At 37.2% G+C, this 19,951-nt stretch overlaps 3 protein-coding genes across 8 annotated transcripts in view; 1 reads left to right on the top strand and 2 right to left on the bottom strand.

Moving 5' to 3' along the window:
- The window catches only part of LOC131938609 (sequestosome-1), an 80,624-nt gene that overhangs the window by 20,467 nt on the left and 40,206 nt on the right, over positions 1–19,951 (bottom strand). The gene's annotated exons all lie outside the window — the stretch shown is intronic.
- On the bottom strand, positions 726–5,233 carry LOC131938624 (steroid receptor RNA activator 1-like). Its single transcript, XM_059296733.1, has 6 exons — positions 5,143–5,233; positions 3,178–3,354; positions 2,673–2,965; positions 2,384–2,492; positions 2,204–2,274; positions 726–1,830 (listed from the first exon to the last, which is right to left on the bottom strand). The coding sequence occupies exons 1-6, from the start codon at positions 5,159–5,161 to the stop codon at positions 1,381–1,383; spliced, it is 1,119 nt and encodes a 372-aa protein (XP_059152716.1). The 5' UTR covers positions 5,162–5,233; the 3' UTR covers positions 726–1,380.
- LOC131938545 (stromal interaction molecule 1) overlaps positions 6,588–19,951 on the top strand; it is a 66,618-nt gene continuing 53,254 nt past the window's right edge. For all 6 annotated transcript variants that reach the window (XM_059296672.1, XM_059296646.1, XM_059296662.1 and 3 more), the window contains exons 1-2: positions 6,588–6,829; positions 19,526–19,638. In XM_059296672.1, the coding sequence (XP_059152655.1) occupies positions 6,622–6,829; positions 19,526–19,638 (321 nt within the window). In that variant the 5' untranslated portion in view covers positions 6,588–6,621. The remainder of the gene's footprint in view (positions 6,830–19,525; positions 19,639–19,951) is intronic.

Here is a 19,951-nt window from a genome sequence, read left to right as displayed (position 1 = left end):
TTCAAGTTACGAACATGGTTATTTATGCCAGCTTCACTTGTTTATATACTGACTGCAGAATGACTAATCCCTTTGTAATGCTGCAACACATAAGGGCCACAATATTTCTCGCATATCTTTAAGTCTCACTTTTTTCATTCATAATCGGAAAATTCGCAAAATAGCTTTCCATCATAAACTGAGAGGGAACACTGTGTATTACATATGTGTGTATATATATGTGTGTATATATATTTATATCTATACATTATCAATAATATGTAATTCCAATAGGCTTACATCTAAAGGTTAAAATTTTTTTAATTATTTCAACAATATTGTAACTTCCTTATTTATCATTTAAACAGAAAAATCACTTCATGTTAATTAAATTAATATAAAACTATAATCATTATATACACAAAACAATAAATGAGTGATCGTAACAAGCTTAGATGGAAGTAATGATATACACATAATTTAGCACCAAAGGCAGACCAGTATTTACAGAAATCAATGTCATAATCACAGCACTAAAAGAGAAAATGATTTGCTAAGTTGCTGAACAGTTTAAAATTGTTTCCAAAATTTAGAGTACATGTTTTAATATTAAATAGAATAAGAGGATGAAATAGTTTTACAAAATATTTTTGTAATTGATAAAAGTTATATTTTAATTATGCTTCATCCCATTTTTAAGAAATACAGTTTAAATGCTACTAGTTGAATGATGTATCTACTAAGTAAATGAATTTAAAACATACATTGTTTACAAAAATAATTCAAAATACAAATTGGCATCATCATACAAAAATTAAATGCAGAAAAGATTAATAAAGGGAAAAATGTTAGTAACTGTTTACAAAATCAAAGTATATAAATAAATATACATTAAACATCTACAAGTTATATGACAGGCAGTACTACATTTCATGCTATTGAAAATTGCTAAATATGTCAACTCAGATTGTATTTAGGAAAAAATTTCACATTTTAATAATTTAAAAATCAGTTAAAAAACCCAAACTAACATACCCTAATATTTTCATAAATAGGAAATAAAAACCCTGACTTCTACCTCATGGATGGAGTAAAAAAACAGAAGATAATAAAAGTGTCACACTAATATATCAAGACAAACTCAAAGAATATTAATCTGTTACTAACTTAATAAACAACCATGAGGTGGAAAACAATGCTACTTTCTGTATACTTCAATGGTTAGTAAGAAATAATTGTACACAACATTAATGAGACTTGCACCATTTGCATATTCACTTAAATTTATAAAATCTTACCCAATGTACAGAAGAAAAATATTGTGTGACATAACAGAGCAGTTTTCAGTTATAAGTGGCCTTAAATAAATTTATTACTAAAATCTGATATGAGAGTGTTTCATCATCTATTTTCTTCTTGTTTGTGTTTTACATCCTTGTCATCAATATCTGGTTCCTTGTGTGTCATTTTTTGTTGTTCAGTCTTTTCTAAACTACCATCCACATTCCCTTCTACATTATCACTGGCATCCACATTCCCTTCTACACTATCTCTAGCGGCTACATTCCCTTCTACACTATCTGTAGCGGCTACATTCCCTTCTACACTGTCATGGATGGCTGTTGAGGAAACAAGAGCCTCAGGCATTAAAACAGGTTTTAAATTTGTGAACTGCACTGTGTCTAAGCAGACATCGAAGGAGTCAGCTTTGGGAACGTCCACAGATGAGGAGTCGTCACTACTGTCTTGTGATGTAAACAATAGTTTCTTGGTGTTGTTGGTGGTAGGGGATGATGCTGACAATTTTAGTTCATTGATAAGACGTTTGACTCCAACCATCCATTGACTGACCTACAAAATTTATTTAAAAATGACCAACCTGTATACTACTTTATACTACACAAACAATTACATATTTAATAATTAACATAATTTATACAGGTTTAATGGAAATTAACTTAGATCTTCTTAGTTTACAAGGTTAACAGTACAAAATTAAAACAAATCCATCTGGAGCCTAGATAACACTATCAACAAACAGTGAAGTTATGTAAGCAAACTAACTCTGGAACTTTTCTTAAGTTATAAACTTTTGAAAATAATCAGTGGGAACTCTAAGAGATGATTGAAAGAATATGTTTATTGACACAATGTGCTCCATTTCAAGTATTAAACTTTAACATCAATCAATTAAAAAAAAAAAAAGAAAGTAACACTACAATACCTCAGATATGTGATCAACCATTAAGGCTAAATGAAGATTATCTGCTTGTTTAAGATCCATGTTTTTAAGTGCTGTGGGTAAAAAGAGCCAAGTTTACTTTAAAAAATATCAATAATAAATAACCTACATTGGCTTAACAAATCAGCTGATGACAACAAAAAATTGGTAATATTGTTATACCACAAGCCAGACAGCCTAACTTGATCTTTGCACCCTCAGAAAGCTTATCTTCTCTCCACTGGTCATCTAATATACCAAGCCTAGTTTGGACATCCTCCCTGGAACGACCCTGACATAAATTTAAAAAAAAACAACTGTTTTAATTATAGCTTACATTAGTAATTAAAAATATCATTAAAGGGTACACAAAAGGGGTTGTTAAACTTTTAAAATCTTCCAAAATGGCTTTTATTTACACAATATGAACCAATATTCAGTGGACAAATTTATATTAAAAGAAATAATTCACCTGTATACTGTCTTTGCATTGATCCACCATTTCATGCAAGATTTTCTTGGTGTATTTTCTCAGAGAATCTGTTGAGTCTAGCTCCAGCCTCTCCAAGAGTTCTGGAAGTGTCTCTAACCATTGTGGATCTCGTATAGCAGAAACAAATGATGGCGGCAGGGAGCTGTGATCTATGGGGGGGCTCAGTGTAACTAGCAGAGGGACGGGTGGGTTCACTGATGTTGATGCACTGGGTGGGAGGATTTGTACAGGTGGAAGCTTTGGTGGTCCACTTTTTGGGCTGAGCAACATTCCTACAACATAGAAAAAAGAAAAGTAACCTGTAAATGTGTGGGGTTTCTCACTGCTATAGGTCAATCAATTACAGATTAAAAAGCTAAACTTCAAGTTAACGGATAAATAAATCTACACCTATCTGTTTAAAAAAGATCAGTTTTGTCTGTTGAAAACAGACTATAATTGTGATCCTGATAAAAAATAAACAACTTTGGTTACAAAAACTCACCTGCTGAGTCTGGGGACTGTGGAACTATTGCATTTGGTTGTGGTCCTTCACTGGCTGTAGAGAGAGGGAAGCCAACTCTTTTGTTCAAAAGTGTGCGTTGCTGTCGAGGTGCAGGTGAAGTGTTAGCAGAGACAAAGTTTAACATAGGTGGGTCATTCCACCCATCAACTTGACCACCTGTAAAGGTGAAAATAACATATGTACAGTAACTAATTAATGTCAAAACAATAATTGTTAGGTGAAAATATGTAAACTAATATCTTAATCTCATATCAAAAATAATAACTTTGCCCAATTTAACTGTCTTACAATAAAATGAAAGATTACCAAGTTATCTTCCCTTGCCCAGTACATACCATTTCAGTAAAAAATAGTAATATTAGTATACTGTTATGATGTATGTCTGATAAGGCAAATTGGTGCGAATGAATGTTGGTGCGGCGGTATATTGAACGAGTGAAAGTGTGACAGTAGGCAAGACTGTATCTGCTTAACTCTAGCTTCTAGCTTTAATTAACTTTACTCTGTCTTTAGTTTAGAGACTTAAGTAGTAGGTAGAGTAGTGTAGGTAGTAGTACAGTGGTGTAGGTAGTAGGAATCTAATCTAGATCTAGTATTAACTTAGTATAGTATTAAGTATTAAAATAATTAAGTATAGATTCTAGATCTAGATCTAAGTATTTGACATCTAGTCTAGTATCTAAGTCTAGAGTAGTGAGAGTAGATCTAGATTCTTTTCTAGATCATGAATTCTTAAATATACTACATCTAGCTAGATCTAGCTCTGCGGAGAATTTTGATGAATATAGATAACGGTGTCCGATAATTGACTTTTCCATTAAACAGGCGTGTTGGGTTGTTAATAGTATTGTAATCTTGACTAATTTTATGGTTAGAAATTAGGGTTAGGTGTACGGCATATGGTAGGACCAGGGTTGGGGTTAGGGACAGGGTAACCTAACACCCCTTTTTTAAAGAAGATTCCATTATCAGACACCGATATAAAAATTCTCAGGAGAATTTTTAATACATACAGGTGTCCGATAATGGACTCTTCTTTAAAAAATAGTGTTAGTTAGGCTACTGAAAGTTAACTAAATACACAAGTCACACATTGCTGGCTAATGTCAATGCTAGCCCTGTCCCTAACCCTAACCGCCGGGCATACGCCTAACCCTAGATCTAGTAATTTCTAGATCTAACCATAAAAATTTTTAAAAATATTAAAATTAGTCGAGATTTTATTTTAGGCCTAACAAACCAACACACTTGAACACACCTATTTTATGGAAGAGTCTATTTACTCTATTAGTCTATTGGCCGATGCTAGCCGGAAAAAGATTTGCGTGCGCAATGGAGAGAAACTATGACTTACCATCGTGGCAATGTTTTCAATGGTACTGCGCATGCGTGTGTTTTAGGCCTACAACCGCAGAACCTTAACCCTAATCCTATCCCTATCCCCAACCCTATCCCTAATCCTTGCCCTAATCCTATCCCTAACCCTAGCCATAGGTCATTGTGCATGTGCAGAACTGTCTTTTGCGGACTAAGTGGAGACGTTGGGGAGAAAAATCTTTTTCCGAGTAGGCCTAGTCGCTTCCTAGTCTATTAAAGTATTATCTGACACCGGTATCTAGATCTAGATCTATAATCATCCAATCAATGATTCTATTGACGATAAAAATCTCAATCTGAGAATCTCACTGACTGAATCAGAATCCTGAGTCAGTGAGTGTCGCTGCTTCTGAAGATCACTGTTCCAAGTCGAGTGAGTCACTGTCTCAACTCGATTAGACCGAAATAATCAACCAGTAGTGAGTAGAGTAATTCAATCCTTCTTACCTCTCAATCAGAAATAGTTTAGTTCTATATTATATTTTATTTATCTGTAAGTAAGAATCATTAATTGAATTAAGAGAAAACAACAATTAAAATCTAATGTTTACTTCTTCGCCAACTCACCAGGCCTGGGGGCAGCCATTTTTGAGCATGTGACAGCTACGAGCCAATTGGAATCGAAATTATTAGGAAGCAAACAGTGTTCCGGTATTCTGCATTCTACACAGCTCTATCTCTCTCTCTTACGTGTACGTTTGTTATTTGACTGAGTTAAATAGTTACAAAACCTAAATTTAAATTATTAATTTATAATGGGATATCTGTTTTAAATTAATTTTTATTTTTTCCAAGCGAACATAAACTTTTCGAAGTGTTTTCGTATTTCTCAAGTCATTCTGCATCCATTGGAAACTTATTGCGGAAATTAAAAAAAAAAAAACAATAGAAAAACAGCGGCAACTCCAGCGAAGACGGAAAGCATGAACCACAACTGTGTTTATTACCAAGACGGGAAGCTGTTAATTTCTCTAGCCTAACTAAACTAAAGTGAGCCATTCATTTAATATTTAAATTAGATCTGCATTTTAGTGATATTAGAATAATTAGAGTCTACACACTACACCAGATCTAATCTAGATCCTAGATCTCTAGCTAGATCTAGATCTAGAGTCTTCTTTCTAGTCTAAGAATCTAGAAGTTTAGTTCAAAGTCTAAGACTAGGTCTAGTAAATAGAAATCTAGTACTAGATCTAGATCTAGATCTAGATCTAGATCTAGATCTAGATCTAGATCTAGTAACTAGAAGGAGTCTAGATCTAAATAAAGTAATAAAGACTCTAGAATACTCTAGATTCTAGATCTACTTACTAAGGACTAAACTACAGTACTAATAACTAAACTAACGTCACTAAGTCATAGTCTAAGCTAAGACCTAAGACGAGTCTAGATTAGATCTAGATCTAAATTCTAAACACTAAACTATTAGTCTTAATTATAATAATTAAGTTCTTCTAGATCTAGGACCTAGGTCATGATTTATGATTATACTCCAATCTAGATCTAGGCTCTAGGCCCTACTACACTACTTTTACAGTAAACATTAAACAGTTTAATCAACAATAGATCAATAGATGAGAATCTGGATAGATTCTCTACTGACTCTAGACTAGATCTTTCTGCTTTATAGATTTAGAAACAGATAGATCTAGGTTACCCTAGTTACAGCCTAGTAGTAGTAGTCTACTCAATACTCAATGTCTAGAAATCTAGATCTAGAATAGTAGGCCTATCTATATTCTCTAGGTTTTATTATCAGGCCTAGATCTAAGTAATATAATTGAATTTGCATCCAAAAGCCAAGTTGATAGCTTCTAGATAATTGTAAAAGCGAGATCTATAGGCCTATATAATATAAATCTAGATCTATATCTAATTAGCCAAACATAGATTTGTATGTGTAGCTAGTATGTAGTATGTAGTCTCTAAGCCTATAAAACCATATTACACTTATAGAGACTAAAGGCCTAACATTTTATTCTTTTTTTTCTTTTCCTTTGATACAGGACAGCTACTTGTCTGCTTATCATACCATTTCCCTGTTGAATGATATGTGATATGAAGTTTTTCTTGCAAGCAGCTACAAAATCTGCCAATTTTCAAACATGGATATGTGTTCTTTTATTAGTGTGCGGTTGTTTTGGGGATAAAAATGAGGATAAACGTTTGGATACAGTTACTGAAAGTTCCTTGCCAGTGACACAAAACGGCAAAAGTAGAAATGGCTCCCCAAATAAAGTGGAAGCACCAACTGGTAAGTTATAAGAGTATGCCTAGTATTTATTTCTACTTTACAGCCTTGAATCATTCTGTTTTGTCTAAATAGAACCTGTTTCAAATAGAAAGCATCTATACATTTTACCTTAAGACTATGCATAACAGATCTAGAAACCTGGGATGAATTTTTGGTCATTATTTAGCACAGAAAGTTTCCAAGCTTACTGATGAGGTTGCTAAAGAGGCCTATGCCAAGTATTCCCTTTCTATGAGTTTAACTAAGAAAATAAGCTATTTAGTTTTAAAAGCTAGCTGAAATGAAGATATATAAAAAAGCTGAGAATTAACATATGACAACCAAGTATGAGAATTATAGATATGTGTATGAGATCAAGACTCAGGGATCTGCCTACATTACAATAGTTGACAGCATATATAAGTTTAGTCCCACATAGACAGGACAACCCAGTATGGCATTCATATGATGTCTGTATCATTGTTAAAGTGACAGTTATGGATGTGTAGCACATGCTAAAAAGTATTTAATGTGTACAATATATTTTGTTGAAATAAAAAGCTTATCCCACCAGACTGTCTACCTAACCACTATCATTTAAAAAGTCTCTAAAGAACAAACATTTTTTATTATATTTTAGCCTTTTACATATGCATTAGAACTGCATTACTATGATTCCATTGCATTTTCCTTTTCATACATGTCAGATTTTCATCAGAACAGGCCCATACATTTATTTTTTTAACTGCAAAATGGACCATACATTGATGCAATTCAATGTATTATTCATGAGCCCAGTGGGCTACTATTGAGTTTATTCTTATCTTTTATAGGCATTTATATTTATATGTAAAGTAAAGCCAAACTTGCATTGAACTATTTTACTTTGATTGAACATTGTACTTAATGTTTAATAATCCTACCATGCCGTAACTTTGAGTAACTCAGTAACATACAGGTTAAAACCTTTTGAGCTATCTTTCTGTTAACATTCTATTTGGATATTAATAGACTTTCGAAATTTAAATGCTACTGAAACTGAAGTATGTTTCTTAACTCCATGATAGAGTTTGAATCACTTAAAAAATGAACAGAAAAAAGTTTTTGTAAATGTTGTTGCTTTCAGTGGCTGTCAGCCGGCTCGCTGCCGATATTGATTTTTCCGCGAAATTTGCATTTCTGGCCATTGCCGTTCTGTCATCACGTGATTGAAGCGTTAGACTTTAAAATGCTGACCACACGAAACAATTCAGTTTGGATCGATACTGCCCACTTGTCCAGCGGGGCGACACGCAAGGGTGTCTTTGCCCGATAACCAGGGTCCTTGTCGCGATATCGATACAAGAGGGGAAACATGGTGATAATCGGAGCTGTCATTGGTTTTCTAACGCCGCGTTATCAGCGGGGTTTTGATAAGCTGAAAGATGAGGGTGGTTTTGAGAATGTTTGGTAGTGGCAAACACGGGAATCACTTCCTGCTGTTGAAGTGGTGTATGCTAGTTATCTTCTCTTTCCACCTTCAAACCCCATCCTGTCTAAATCTAATCCTCCTTTTGTTATTAAAAAATTAAATGTACGGGGCTGTTGTGTAGTAGTAGATTATTCTAGTTTAGTACGCTGGCTAATATTGAATACGAGGATGTATGCATATTACGCAAGCTACCATTGTAAGAAGGGGTTGTGCGTGGGCTTTCATTGTAGGAGTAGGTGGTGTGAAGGCTAGATTCATGTGTTCTTTGTATAACGGGTGGAGTGGTATCCGGGTCTGACTGAACTCCTCTGTATAATTGTTTATCGGCTTGTCCGTGCGCTACACTCAGTTGTTCTGTATCTATCTGTATCCAACCTTACTGGCCATCAGAAGCGTAGCAAGGGGGGGGGGGGGGGGCGGGGGGAGGGGACATATGTCCCCGGGCGCCGACCTTAGGGGGGGCGCCAAATTGAAAGTTTGAGGGGGGTGCAAATGAAAAGTTCGAGGGGGCGGGGTGGTGCAAATCGAAAGTTTGAGGGGAGTTGGGGGTGCAAATCGAAAGTTTGAGGGGGGGGGGGGGGGGTGGTGCAAATGAAAAGTTCGAGGGGGGGCGCAAATCGAAAGTTTGTCCCCGGGCGCCGGGAGGGGTCGCTACGCCTCTGCTGGCCAGGGAGTCTAATATCTAACTGGTTTTTGTGTATTCTATTTTTAATATAAACACTGATACATGTAAAGAAATCAAACATCTATTCTCTTTTAATTACCGCTTTAAGCTCAATCGTGCATCGTAATTAATGAAATGTCTGAATCTTAATTTAGTTTTAAGCTGATTGATGGCATGCACAGCCGCAAGCGCAAACAGTGACGGCCAGTCCTTATGGTCCTACACATAGACTGAATCACCCCAGGTACGGGAAGAGATAGCTATTCAGGTCATCTTCTCAGCATAATTTCACGGCTTATAAATCTGACCCACACAAGACACACGGAAAACACATTTTAAACTGAGCTTTTTAAAAACTGCATGTGTCGACAGGTTTACGGGAAAATCTACTTGTACATCAGTATAAGTGCAGTCGTTTTTAATGTATTCTTAGTCCTACTGCGCTGTAGATTCACTACTGCGATAGCAAGTTATCTATAACAGAGTTTCTTCCAGGCATCCCACCTCCCCCGGGAACGAAATAGAAAAAATATAAATTGTATGTAGAAAATGTATACAAGTGTCTGCTCCAGCTTCCCACCGGAAATTTAAGTGTGCCCCGCTCCACCCCCGCCCCTCCCAATGTGTAGAAAAAGACCATCTTTACTTGTTGAAAGTTAACAATGAAAGCAAAAAGTCGGCTCATTCTGGATACGAACCTACGCTTACCGCGGCAATCAATATCGGCATGAACCCCGTGTAGAGTAGATGTAATAAACGCTGCGCTGTATCAAGAATCGCGCCAATCTAATCGGCCTGTATCAAGACAAGCACAGGAGTGTTGCCCGTACTGTATACCGTGTCTAGAGCATGGCCTTTGTTCTGAGTTGTTTATCGCCTCGGTTAATTGTTTCCCTTCGCGTCTATTGTACTTCCCCCTCCAGCTCGGCTATTGTGTCGTGTAATCTACCCCACGGCCCTCACAATATGGCTGTCGTCTGCTGACACTCCATGCAGATGTTTCCGTGACAGTTAAGCAGCAGACGCACGCGACTTCTCTAGGATCTCTTATTATCTGTTATTATGCAATTAAAGAGCCAAATCCACAACTACAATAACGATTGGATCTGGACTAATTTTTTTATATGAATTCTCTTCTGGCGTATTTGTTTAGTCGTGTAATGTAGACGCGAGTAGAAATGTTCAATAGCCGTGTTTATTTTTATCCTGGGAATAAGTGACGTCTGTTTGTGGAACTTCCGATGTTTGTGTACGCCATCTTGTTTCATATCAGAAAAAATAAGCACTTGGGCATCTAACCAAAGAAAGTTGGCATGTGCTCACGTGCATGGAGCACTCACCTTCACACCTGCAGTCTTGCATGTGGAAAAAATGACGTTTGATACAATGTTACAATGAACCAGTTTTAGACTTGTTGACACATACTGTGTTGGTAGATCCACTTGTTTTAGACTAGTTGACACATACTGTGTTGGTAGATCCGCTTGTTTTAGACTAGTTGACACATACTGTGTTGCTAGATCCACATGTTTTAGACCAGTTCACACTTAGTATTAAAATAACTTGATCAACTTGTTTTAGACCAGTTCACACTTAGTATTAAAATAACTTGATCTACTTGTTTTAGAATAACTGTTGATATAGTTGACTGATGACTTTACCCTGAAGGAAATCTTCTCATCTTTGCACCGTTCTTGAAAGTGTCACATTTTTGGGCTCGTGACGTCATGGAGTTGAACATCGCCCAGGGCGTGCACTTGCCAGTACTAGTTTAAGTCAATACGACGTGAAACGATGGCGCCGATAAACACTCGATTGAAATCACAAACATAAACATAAGTCCAAACGTTAAAAAAAACCGACAGCAACTTTGTTGGAATGTATGTGATCCCCTATGACACAGTGCCGGCATTTCTCAACTAGACAGACAACGCTTTGTTCAAAAGTTGAAAACAACGGCACGGTAGTCGACAATGACAGTCTTCACATAGTCGCTCTTTATCTTTACAGTTCTGCTGCATAGTGATGCGTCATACTCTAAGTAATCGTTTTAGCACTTGTAATTCTCTGTAAAAAGTTGGAAAAGCCATTGGCAGTAAGACCTGTGTAGCACGTATATTATCTAGCGATGTATAGAAAGTTGGGGCTGACACAATAGATAACTCTGTAGATGACAGACAGGCTATTGCCTAACGTTGCGTGATTGGAGCTGATGATAGTGGTCGCAATCATCTTGCTGGGTAACACGAGGAAGATTCATTTAATTGGTCACTCTTCATTTCACGTTTTCCGTCTTTTTTTTTTTTAACATTGTGCAATACCATTATGGTTTGGGGTATTTTAATCAGTTTTAGTCAGGATTGAGCCGATGTTATTAGTTATAGATTTTTTAAACAGGTTCTACCATGTCATAATACTAAAGACTTGTCAGAATCGAGTCAATGTCATTGTGGTATATAACCTTTATTTGTCAGTGTTTATCAGGATTGAGCCTTCAAAGTCAATTCTGTAGTTGCATCGTGGCCATTTTTAGCATCACAAAAGCTTTCACGAAGCATGTTGTGGCATGTTCATGTACTAGACGTGTCAGTTTACCCCATCCATGCCGGGTATCTTTAAGTTGACGACAGCCTCTAGTCAGTGTCGTCCTTGTGTACATCCCCCCCCCCCCCCCCCGGCGTTTGCTTAACCTGAGTACGTCATCACAGCCATGTCAACGTGTTTCCCGCTTCCTCTGTGTTTGCTAAGTCGTCTTCATCTGGCGGGTCTTAAAGGTCAGCCTGATCTACAGTTCAAGTCTGATGGTGGATCTTCATTAGTATTTACTGTCTAGTGATGGTTGGCAGATTCTCATTTAGTTTGGTGATGGTTTTACAGATTCTCATTTAGAGTCTAGTGATGGTTGATTGATTTTTATTCACACCAGAAGATGGTTGACTGTTTCAATTACAGTCTGACGATGGTTGCCTGATCTTCATTTCAGAAAGATGACTGTTATTTAGATAATTCTTCACATCGGGCAGGGGGGGGGGGGGTTTGGCGGTGTGTGGTGCAGCGGTAGTCGCTTGGTTGTTGACCAGTTTTGTGTTGGTGTGGGTGGGTTCAAACACAGTCTTTTGCTTAATTAGGACCTGATTAATACGTGGCTGATTGCTGCTTAAGCCAAGCATAATGAATGAGGGAGGGGAGGGGGTAAGAGCGTCGTTTGATTACAGACTGCGAATGGAGGAAGGTCGGGTAAATTTGACAAAACATTGGATCCGTTTTAATAAGCTTACACCCAACCAAAAAAAAAATATCCTCCTAAGGACTTTTCCATATCTTTGGCCTAGTTTTGATACCATTAGTTTTGAAGGGACATGGTCAAGTGGGGTTTCCCTACTGCTGTAATTTAAACTTGGGGCCAAAGGATGAGGTTGGGGGTGGGGGGAAATCACGCTCTACCAATCAAATATGACACATCAGTAATTGTGGTATTTAAAAGTATATCGTAACTAACATGTTCCATAAATTGTCAACTTACAGGCTACACCAATGTACACAATTAACAATTTATCGACCTAATGAGTTTCCTTTTAAGAAATCTCATGTGAAATAGCATCAAATAAAGTTATTGATTTCATCACCTTTCGTTTGTAGGCAAGCCGACAGTACTCATGAATAATTTATTGGTTTTAAATTTCGTTGCCGTCATGTTTTTAACTGCTATTTTTGTTGAAAGGGAGGTTATAAATAAGATTGTACTTGTAGTTTCCTTTTATCCTGCCCCCCCCCCTGCTTGCCAGTAAATACATAATTATTTTTGTAAATGTTCTGCCTAATGTTTATAGCTCCGTAATTCAGGTAAACGTAGCACCTGTTGGTAGATCACACACTTTGTGTAACGTTAACCTTGTAGCAAGTTGTGATATTTGTTTACCTTTTGTTGCCCCTGTTACGTAATATTCAGGTAAACAACACCTGCTACTAGTTCACACACATTGTGTCGTGCCAGAATCTTTACATTTTTGTCAGCCTTCCTTGATAAACCAAATCATCATGGCGCCTCATCTATCTAATAGTTGACACAATTTGTATCATCCTGGTCTTCACATTTTTGTCAGCCTCCCTTGATAAACCAAATCATCATGGCGCCTCATCTATCTAATAGTTGACACAATTTGTATCATGCTAGTCTTTGCATATTTGTCAGCCTCCCTTGATAAACCAAATCATCATGGCGACTCATATATCCTCGCTCATTCCGTTCATTATATAATATTTTACCTAAAATATTCTATTTTGTAGCTTTGCCATAAACTGTTTAGTGTACCCTTTAGAAGAGTGAATCAGACGACGGTATAGCTGATACATGTCAGAGGCCACTTTAAGATAAAGAGTAATTTTCATGTGGTAATTTATTTATAGCTGCTTATATTTAAAAAAAAAATACTTTCCGCACATTAGCTTTTCTCACCACCCTTACACTTCTCCGCTCCACCCCGTACAGAAGCCGCTGGTTCAATATTGACCTTGTAGTAACCCATGGGTTTATTTACCATGGGCTACTTGAGTTGGGTGAAGCTTTCGTTGGACGCGGTGTCTCATTGTCGTCTTAGTTGTTCTTAGACCACCTACTGTTCTAAACGGGAGAGAGAAAGAGGGGAGGGGGGGGGTGAAATTGGTTCTAATCGCAGCCTTGAGTCTACTATAACTTTACTTTACCAAGTGTCTACTCGGAATAAGATTTTTCGGCAAAAGATAGTTCTGCGCATGCGCAGTGACCTATGGCTAGGGTTAGGGCTAGAATGAAGGTTAGGGGTAGGATTAGGGATAGGGTTAGGGATAGGATTAGGGCTAGGGTTAGGGATAGGATTAGGGCTAGGGTTAGGGCTAGGGTTAGGGATAGGGTTAAGGATAGGATTAGGGTTGGTATTAGGGTTCTGCGGTTGTAAACACACGCATGCGCAGTACCATCGAAAACATCGCCGCTAAGTCGTAGTTTCTCTCCATTGCGCATGCGTATCGCATGCGTATCTTATTCCGACTAGAATCGGCCATAACTTTATTACAAGCATAAAATCTCTTATCCTTGAGAACTGTTATTCTTGGCAACACTTAGGAAGTCGTTTTAGTCCGTTAGTGATTTGGTTTACGTGTCGACGAACATTTCAACTTTTTAACTGCATGATGGGAGTCTTGATATGAATTTGTGGGAATAGGTTGGAGATGGCGGGAGTTTAAAAAGGTGTTGATAGTAAAAAAAAAATGATGAAAAATAGCCAACAGGACATCGCACAAATGGTTGTTAGGATGTTCAAGTAACATTGTGGGTTAGGAGGCCTGGAAGAGCACAATAAAACAATACATGTATTGTGACTAGAGGATAAATGTGCCAGTCCCAGCCGCTGTTAAAAAAAAAACACCCTTTCAAGTCGACACTTGTGTCCTATTACGAGATAGCCCATTCCTCCCTCGCTTTCTCCATTATGTCTATCGCAAGCCACGGAGGTGAGAAAGGGCGACAACTTCACAAGTTGCGTCCCTTCTATCCTGTTACTAATTCCTTTGTTATCTAACAGTGCATTCAAGGGAAATAACTGCTTGCGATTAGGTTACCAGCCAAGCCAGTAAATTCTGTGCAAATATTGGATGTGTAACCAACACCCTGTTTGATACAGAGCCAGTCCATCTGCGTGGGTGTGTCCCTTGTCGAAAAATGTAGTCCAGGCTAGGGGCCTTTGGATGTGTCGATAGTTTGGTGTGCTGTGGATGTGTCGATAGTTTGGTGTGTTGTGGATGTGTCGCTAGTTTGGTGTGTTGTGGATGTGTCGATAGTTTCGTGTCTTGTGGATGTGTGGCCGGTTTTGTGTGCACATGTGGTCAAACTTGGGGTCAGTCCATCAGTATGGGCGTGTCTAATCTGGTCTAATGATGTGGTCGAAATTTGGGATCAGGGGTCTAAGAATAGTGGGGTCTATCCTATTGACGTGGGCGTGTCTGTTCGAAGCATTGAGCAAGATTTGGGACCAGTTCACCTTCATGTGGTTAAGACTGTGGTCACTGCTGGCTAGCATGGTTCAACCTGACAGCCTCCAAAAGTGGACGCCCTGGTTTTGTTGGCTTTAGGGTAGAACTTGTTCATGTTGAGCACAGTGTGTTGCTACAGTATACACTGATCTACCCAGCATGACAGGACTATTCCGTGCCATCCCTACATAACTGACAAAGCTGTATTGATTATATTTATTTATAGAGCTTATGATAGAAAATTTTGTTAAATTCACCAGCCACTGTTGTAATAGATTGTATCAACTTAGCTAATCGATCAAGTCTGGTTTCAGTTTCTCCACCTCTCTCTCTCTCTCTCTCTCTCTCTCTCTCTCTCTCTCTCTCTCTCTCTCTCTCTATTTAAATATACCCGTTGAAAGCTATTTAGCAGGAGGAAATTGATGCCATCCCATTTGTTGTCTCATACCGCGTACTTTTCTCAGCCCACACCATCCACATCTCTACACCCACAACATCCACCTCTCTACACACACAACATCCATAAGTTTAAAAAACAGCTAAATTACTCGCTTTAGTAAAAGAATTTGTCGCTGAGACATTGTATCGACTAAATCTTTTACTATTTATCGAGTTTGTTTTACTTTATCTTGAGTGCATTTAAAACCTTATTATTATAAATGTTTTTAAATCCTTGTTTTAAAAAATAGTTCCATATTTCCTGATTATGTTAATTAAGTCGTCACTCGCGGATCGTAGTAACAACCCATGACAAAAAATGAAAAACGTGGGGCGCCGAAGTAAAAGTTTTTTATCGGTCATTGTTAATATAAGATGTAAAAGTTATATTACTATTGATTAGATAATACTGTTGAGTTTTATTAGGGAGCTTGTAGAGAGTCAACAGTATTAAAAACTGTAAGAAAATCACGGCGCCCCACGTTTTTCATTTTTTGTCATAATGCGCACGCAGTTTGCGATCGCTTATAGTAGAGTGATCGCTTGCATTATTGTGACGTATAGCATTTATTTTCTACTTTTTAGTTCAATCAGAAAACGTGGGTTTTTAAAAACTTTTTAAATGAAAATTATTTTCTACTTTTTAGTCTTTGTCTGTTTATTTGCATTCAAATCATGCTATCGATTTTATCTTATCGCATTCACTTTTTTTGGGGTAAACGAAGACAACTCGTAAAAAACACGTGCCTTTTCCAATCGACGTTTCTTCTGTGTTGCCGTTTCTTTCACCATTTTGCCCTCGCGTGCAAACCATTCGACCATCAACATTCTACTTCCTGATCAGTCAGATTTGCATAGGTTTGTACACAAACGCCGCGTGACCACTGCTCAGCCAATCGCGTGCTCGCCCCTTCAGTAAGCCTTAAGAGGGAAAGTACCGAAACTTGTTTTCATCAAATTACAAGTACTGGGTTATGTCCCTTTTTTGGTACAAATCAATAGGAGTCTAAAATGATCAATAAAAGTTTTCCATGGATCAATTTAGTAATAATAATAATAATTGAATATTGTATTGTCATCGGAAACAAAGCTTCCCTGAAAATTTCAGTGCGCTAGCTAACTGGGAAGTGCCCGAAATTTCGATCGCAAGATTTGATTGGAAAAACAAACAAACAAATAAATAAACAGACGCGAAAGCAAGTTAAAGAAAACGTGGGAAAATGAAACAAATTGTTATATTATGTATGAGGACACTCTGCCCCAGTAGCAAGCAGTATCACGTGATATCAACACTGATGGGGAACTTCTCCACTTGAACTCTTATCTGCTTGGTGACAGTGGATGGGGACATGATAGATGAGCTGGGGCTTACCAACTGCACTTTTCACAAATCAAATGACAATCTGCAACTTACATCACAGAAGTCAATTCGTTAGGCGTCTATAATACAGATGCCTTTAATCTGTGTACAATTAGCTTTAATATATCAGTATTTTCTAATTTGTGGCGTTTATAAAACATAACCAGACATAAGTTAAAACGCTATTCGTGCATACCCTTACAAAAAATCGATGCAGTTACTTGTAACATTTTTAACTGTTGAGTTATGTTGCGTATTAAACGAGGACGCTTTCTCCGTACAAGTCAATGATCCATGTTTAGCTACGAACAGGTTGCCACTTCTTCTTCGATCTTAAATGTAATGTTGGACGGGCTTTCATACAATACAATTAATAATTACAATTAATTCACCGTATTAAGCACTATAGGCCATTGACTCCGATTTCATTCTGCTTTTCTTTTTGGATTTGCTTCCATAGCCTTTGTCTACCAAGAACAAACTACAAGGCAGCTTTTTTTTTTTTTGGAGTTGTCTCTACTAGAATAATTGCTGTCCCCAGTTATCGAACCCGGGACTTAAAGGTTAAGCAACCATTAACTTCACCAACCCGACCACGCTGATCCCAGGTTGTTACTACTTATTCCTATCTCGTTGACCCAAAATGCACAATGCAGAACAAATATTATCCCTTTTTACATGATATAAATACAAATTAAAATGCACGCGTTGTTCAGTTACCTTAAATTAGTTGACGTCAAAAAAGGCGGCCTGGCATAGAACTGACTACACTGTCCCTTCATCTGCCAAAGTCACTGAAACGGGTACACTCTATCTGTCATATTGACCTAATCAGTAACTGAAATATTTGCCGTCAAGACTTGTTAACCTGACTTATGGTTCTCTCAGATGTAAGTTTTGAAAGGTCAACGAACCTTTTCTCTCAACGCAACCAAAATGAACGAGGAAAGGGGGGAGGTGTGGACTAACTGATCTGACCTTAGCCAGTTTCCGGTATCGATTGTGTGCGGCGTCACGGTCTAGCAGGAAATTGAAGTCTGGCACATTTATTCAGATAAACAGATCAGCTAGTTGGATGTTACTGGGTGGCTCTGTTGGGTTAGACGTACCACGGCCGTATCGCCAACTTAGAGGTTTTTTACATTCACATCAACAGCACCGACTTATTGAAATAGAGAAAAATGTCAACTTGACCTACCCGTGGTTCATACAGTATTGCTTTAGGGATAAGGCTGCACTGGGACTCCCCGCTAATGTTGAACGAACAAGACAAACAAACTTTAATTACCAACACTTTTTAAAAGTTTAATTTCAGTGAAAGCTGCTGTTTTAAAATGTACATGCGGTTTCATTTTTAAAAAGAATTAACAGTATGTGTTATAAAATTAAACTGTTCACAATGTAGACCAAGACTGCAGGTCCCTTTCATTTCTAACGATTGTATTGAATGAACAGGATATTTGTCAACAAGTGTTAAGACACGTTAGATAGCAGCAATTTGTTGTGTTGTTTCAAATTTTCCTCTTGATATATATATATATATATATATATATATATATATATATATATATATATATATATATATATATATATATATATATATATATATATATATATATATATATATATATATATATATATATATATATATATATATATATATAAAACAATTACACACTTTCTATATTGTTAATGGAATTTTTAAATTTTAATTTTCCCGTGGTTTACAGGTAAATAAAATAATTATGCCGCAGGTAATTGCGCACGAAGTAACCCCCGTGCTGCTTATAATATACTGTGTTCACAAAACTAGGAAAGAAGTTATTTATGGTCTACATGCATGGTGTGTTCAGGACACACACCGCAGAATAGACAACTTTTTCAGCTTTAAAATCACATTGAACTTTATGATGAGGCGCCGAAAAGGGTTGGACTATGACGTTAAAAACGGTGTTTTATAATTATTAATGTGCTTTGTTACACCCTAACGATTGGATTGATCGATCATGATCTGTTGTATTGACATTTATGTTCAACCATTCCAGTTCTGTAAAAAAATATTGAAATATCGAATAATCCGTAGATCAGTTACCGAATCATTATAATGTGTTTATCTAGTGATGCAATCCTTACAATTCGATCCACTGTATTATGTATGGTGTTGTATTCGGGCTAAAGTACGTTGTTTACATTTTGAACTAGTGGGTTTTATAAGTTGTAAAACTGATATGATGGTTTATTTCTTATATAGATTTGTGTTTGTTTTTTCTATGTAACACTTGTAACATGCTGTCTGCAAGAGTCATTTAAATATGTGTTTTGCATGTAACAATTGTAACTGTTGTCCCTAATTGTCATTAAATGTGTGCTTTGTATGCAACAATTGTAATTCTTGTCCTTAATTGTCATTAAATGTGTGTTTTGTATGTAACAATTGTAATTCGTGTCCCTAATTGTCATTAAATGTGTGTTTTGTATGCAACAATTGTAATTCGTGTCCCTAATTGTCATTAAATGTGTGTTTTGTATGCAACAATTGTAATTCTTGTTCCTAATTGTCGTTAAATGTGTGTTTTGTATGCAACAATTGCAATTATTGTCCCTAATTGTTGTTAGACGTGTGTTTTGTATCTGCTGTCCCCGATAGTCGTTAAATGTGTGTTTTGTATGTACCACTTTCATCAGTTGTCCTCCGTTACGATAGTCGTTAAATGTATGTTTTGTATGTAAGACTTTCATCTGTTGTCCCTAACTCTGGCGTCACTTTGTGCTCAGAATGCCGGGAGGACTGCGAGAAAGACAAGCTCGGCCTGGATGCCATCAAGAGCTTACATCACCTGATTGACGATGACCAGAACGGGAATGTGGACCAGTCCGAGAGCGACGAGGTGAGTACTTCGGTCACAGAGCACACGCATGTCTCACTCTCTCTGGCGCTGTATTTTGTTTTCATTCCTAGCGCTGTTTGAAAGGGTATACCAACAAAACATGCACCACTGTGGTCTCTAACTATATCGTCAACAATCACTCTCTACCATTCAGCAACCCGTCAACACCTGAAAAATTAATAACTACATTAGAGCAAAAGTATGCTGTACAATATAACCAAACTATCCACTACACTATACCCAAACAACCCCCTACATTATAACCAAACTATCCACTACAATCTAACCAAACTATCCCCAACATCGTAACCAG

This window comes from Physella acuta, unplaced genomic scaffold (genome assembly GCF_028476545.2).
Source record: "Physella acuta isolate Inbredline_101_S28 unplaced genomic scaffold, ASM2847654v3 ptg000017l, whole genome shotgun sequence".
Taxonomy (NCBI): Eukaryota; Metazoa; Mollusca; class Gastropoda; family Physidae; genus Physella; species Physella acuta.
This window is presented reverse-complemented; position numbering and strand designations above follow the sequence as displayed.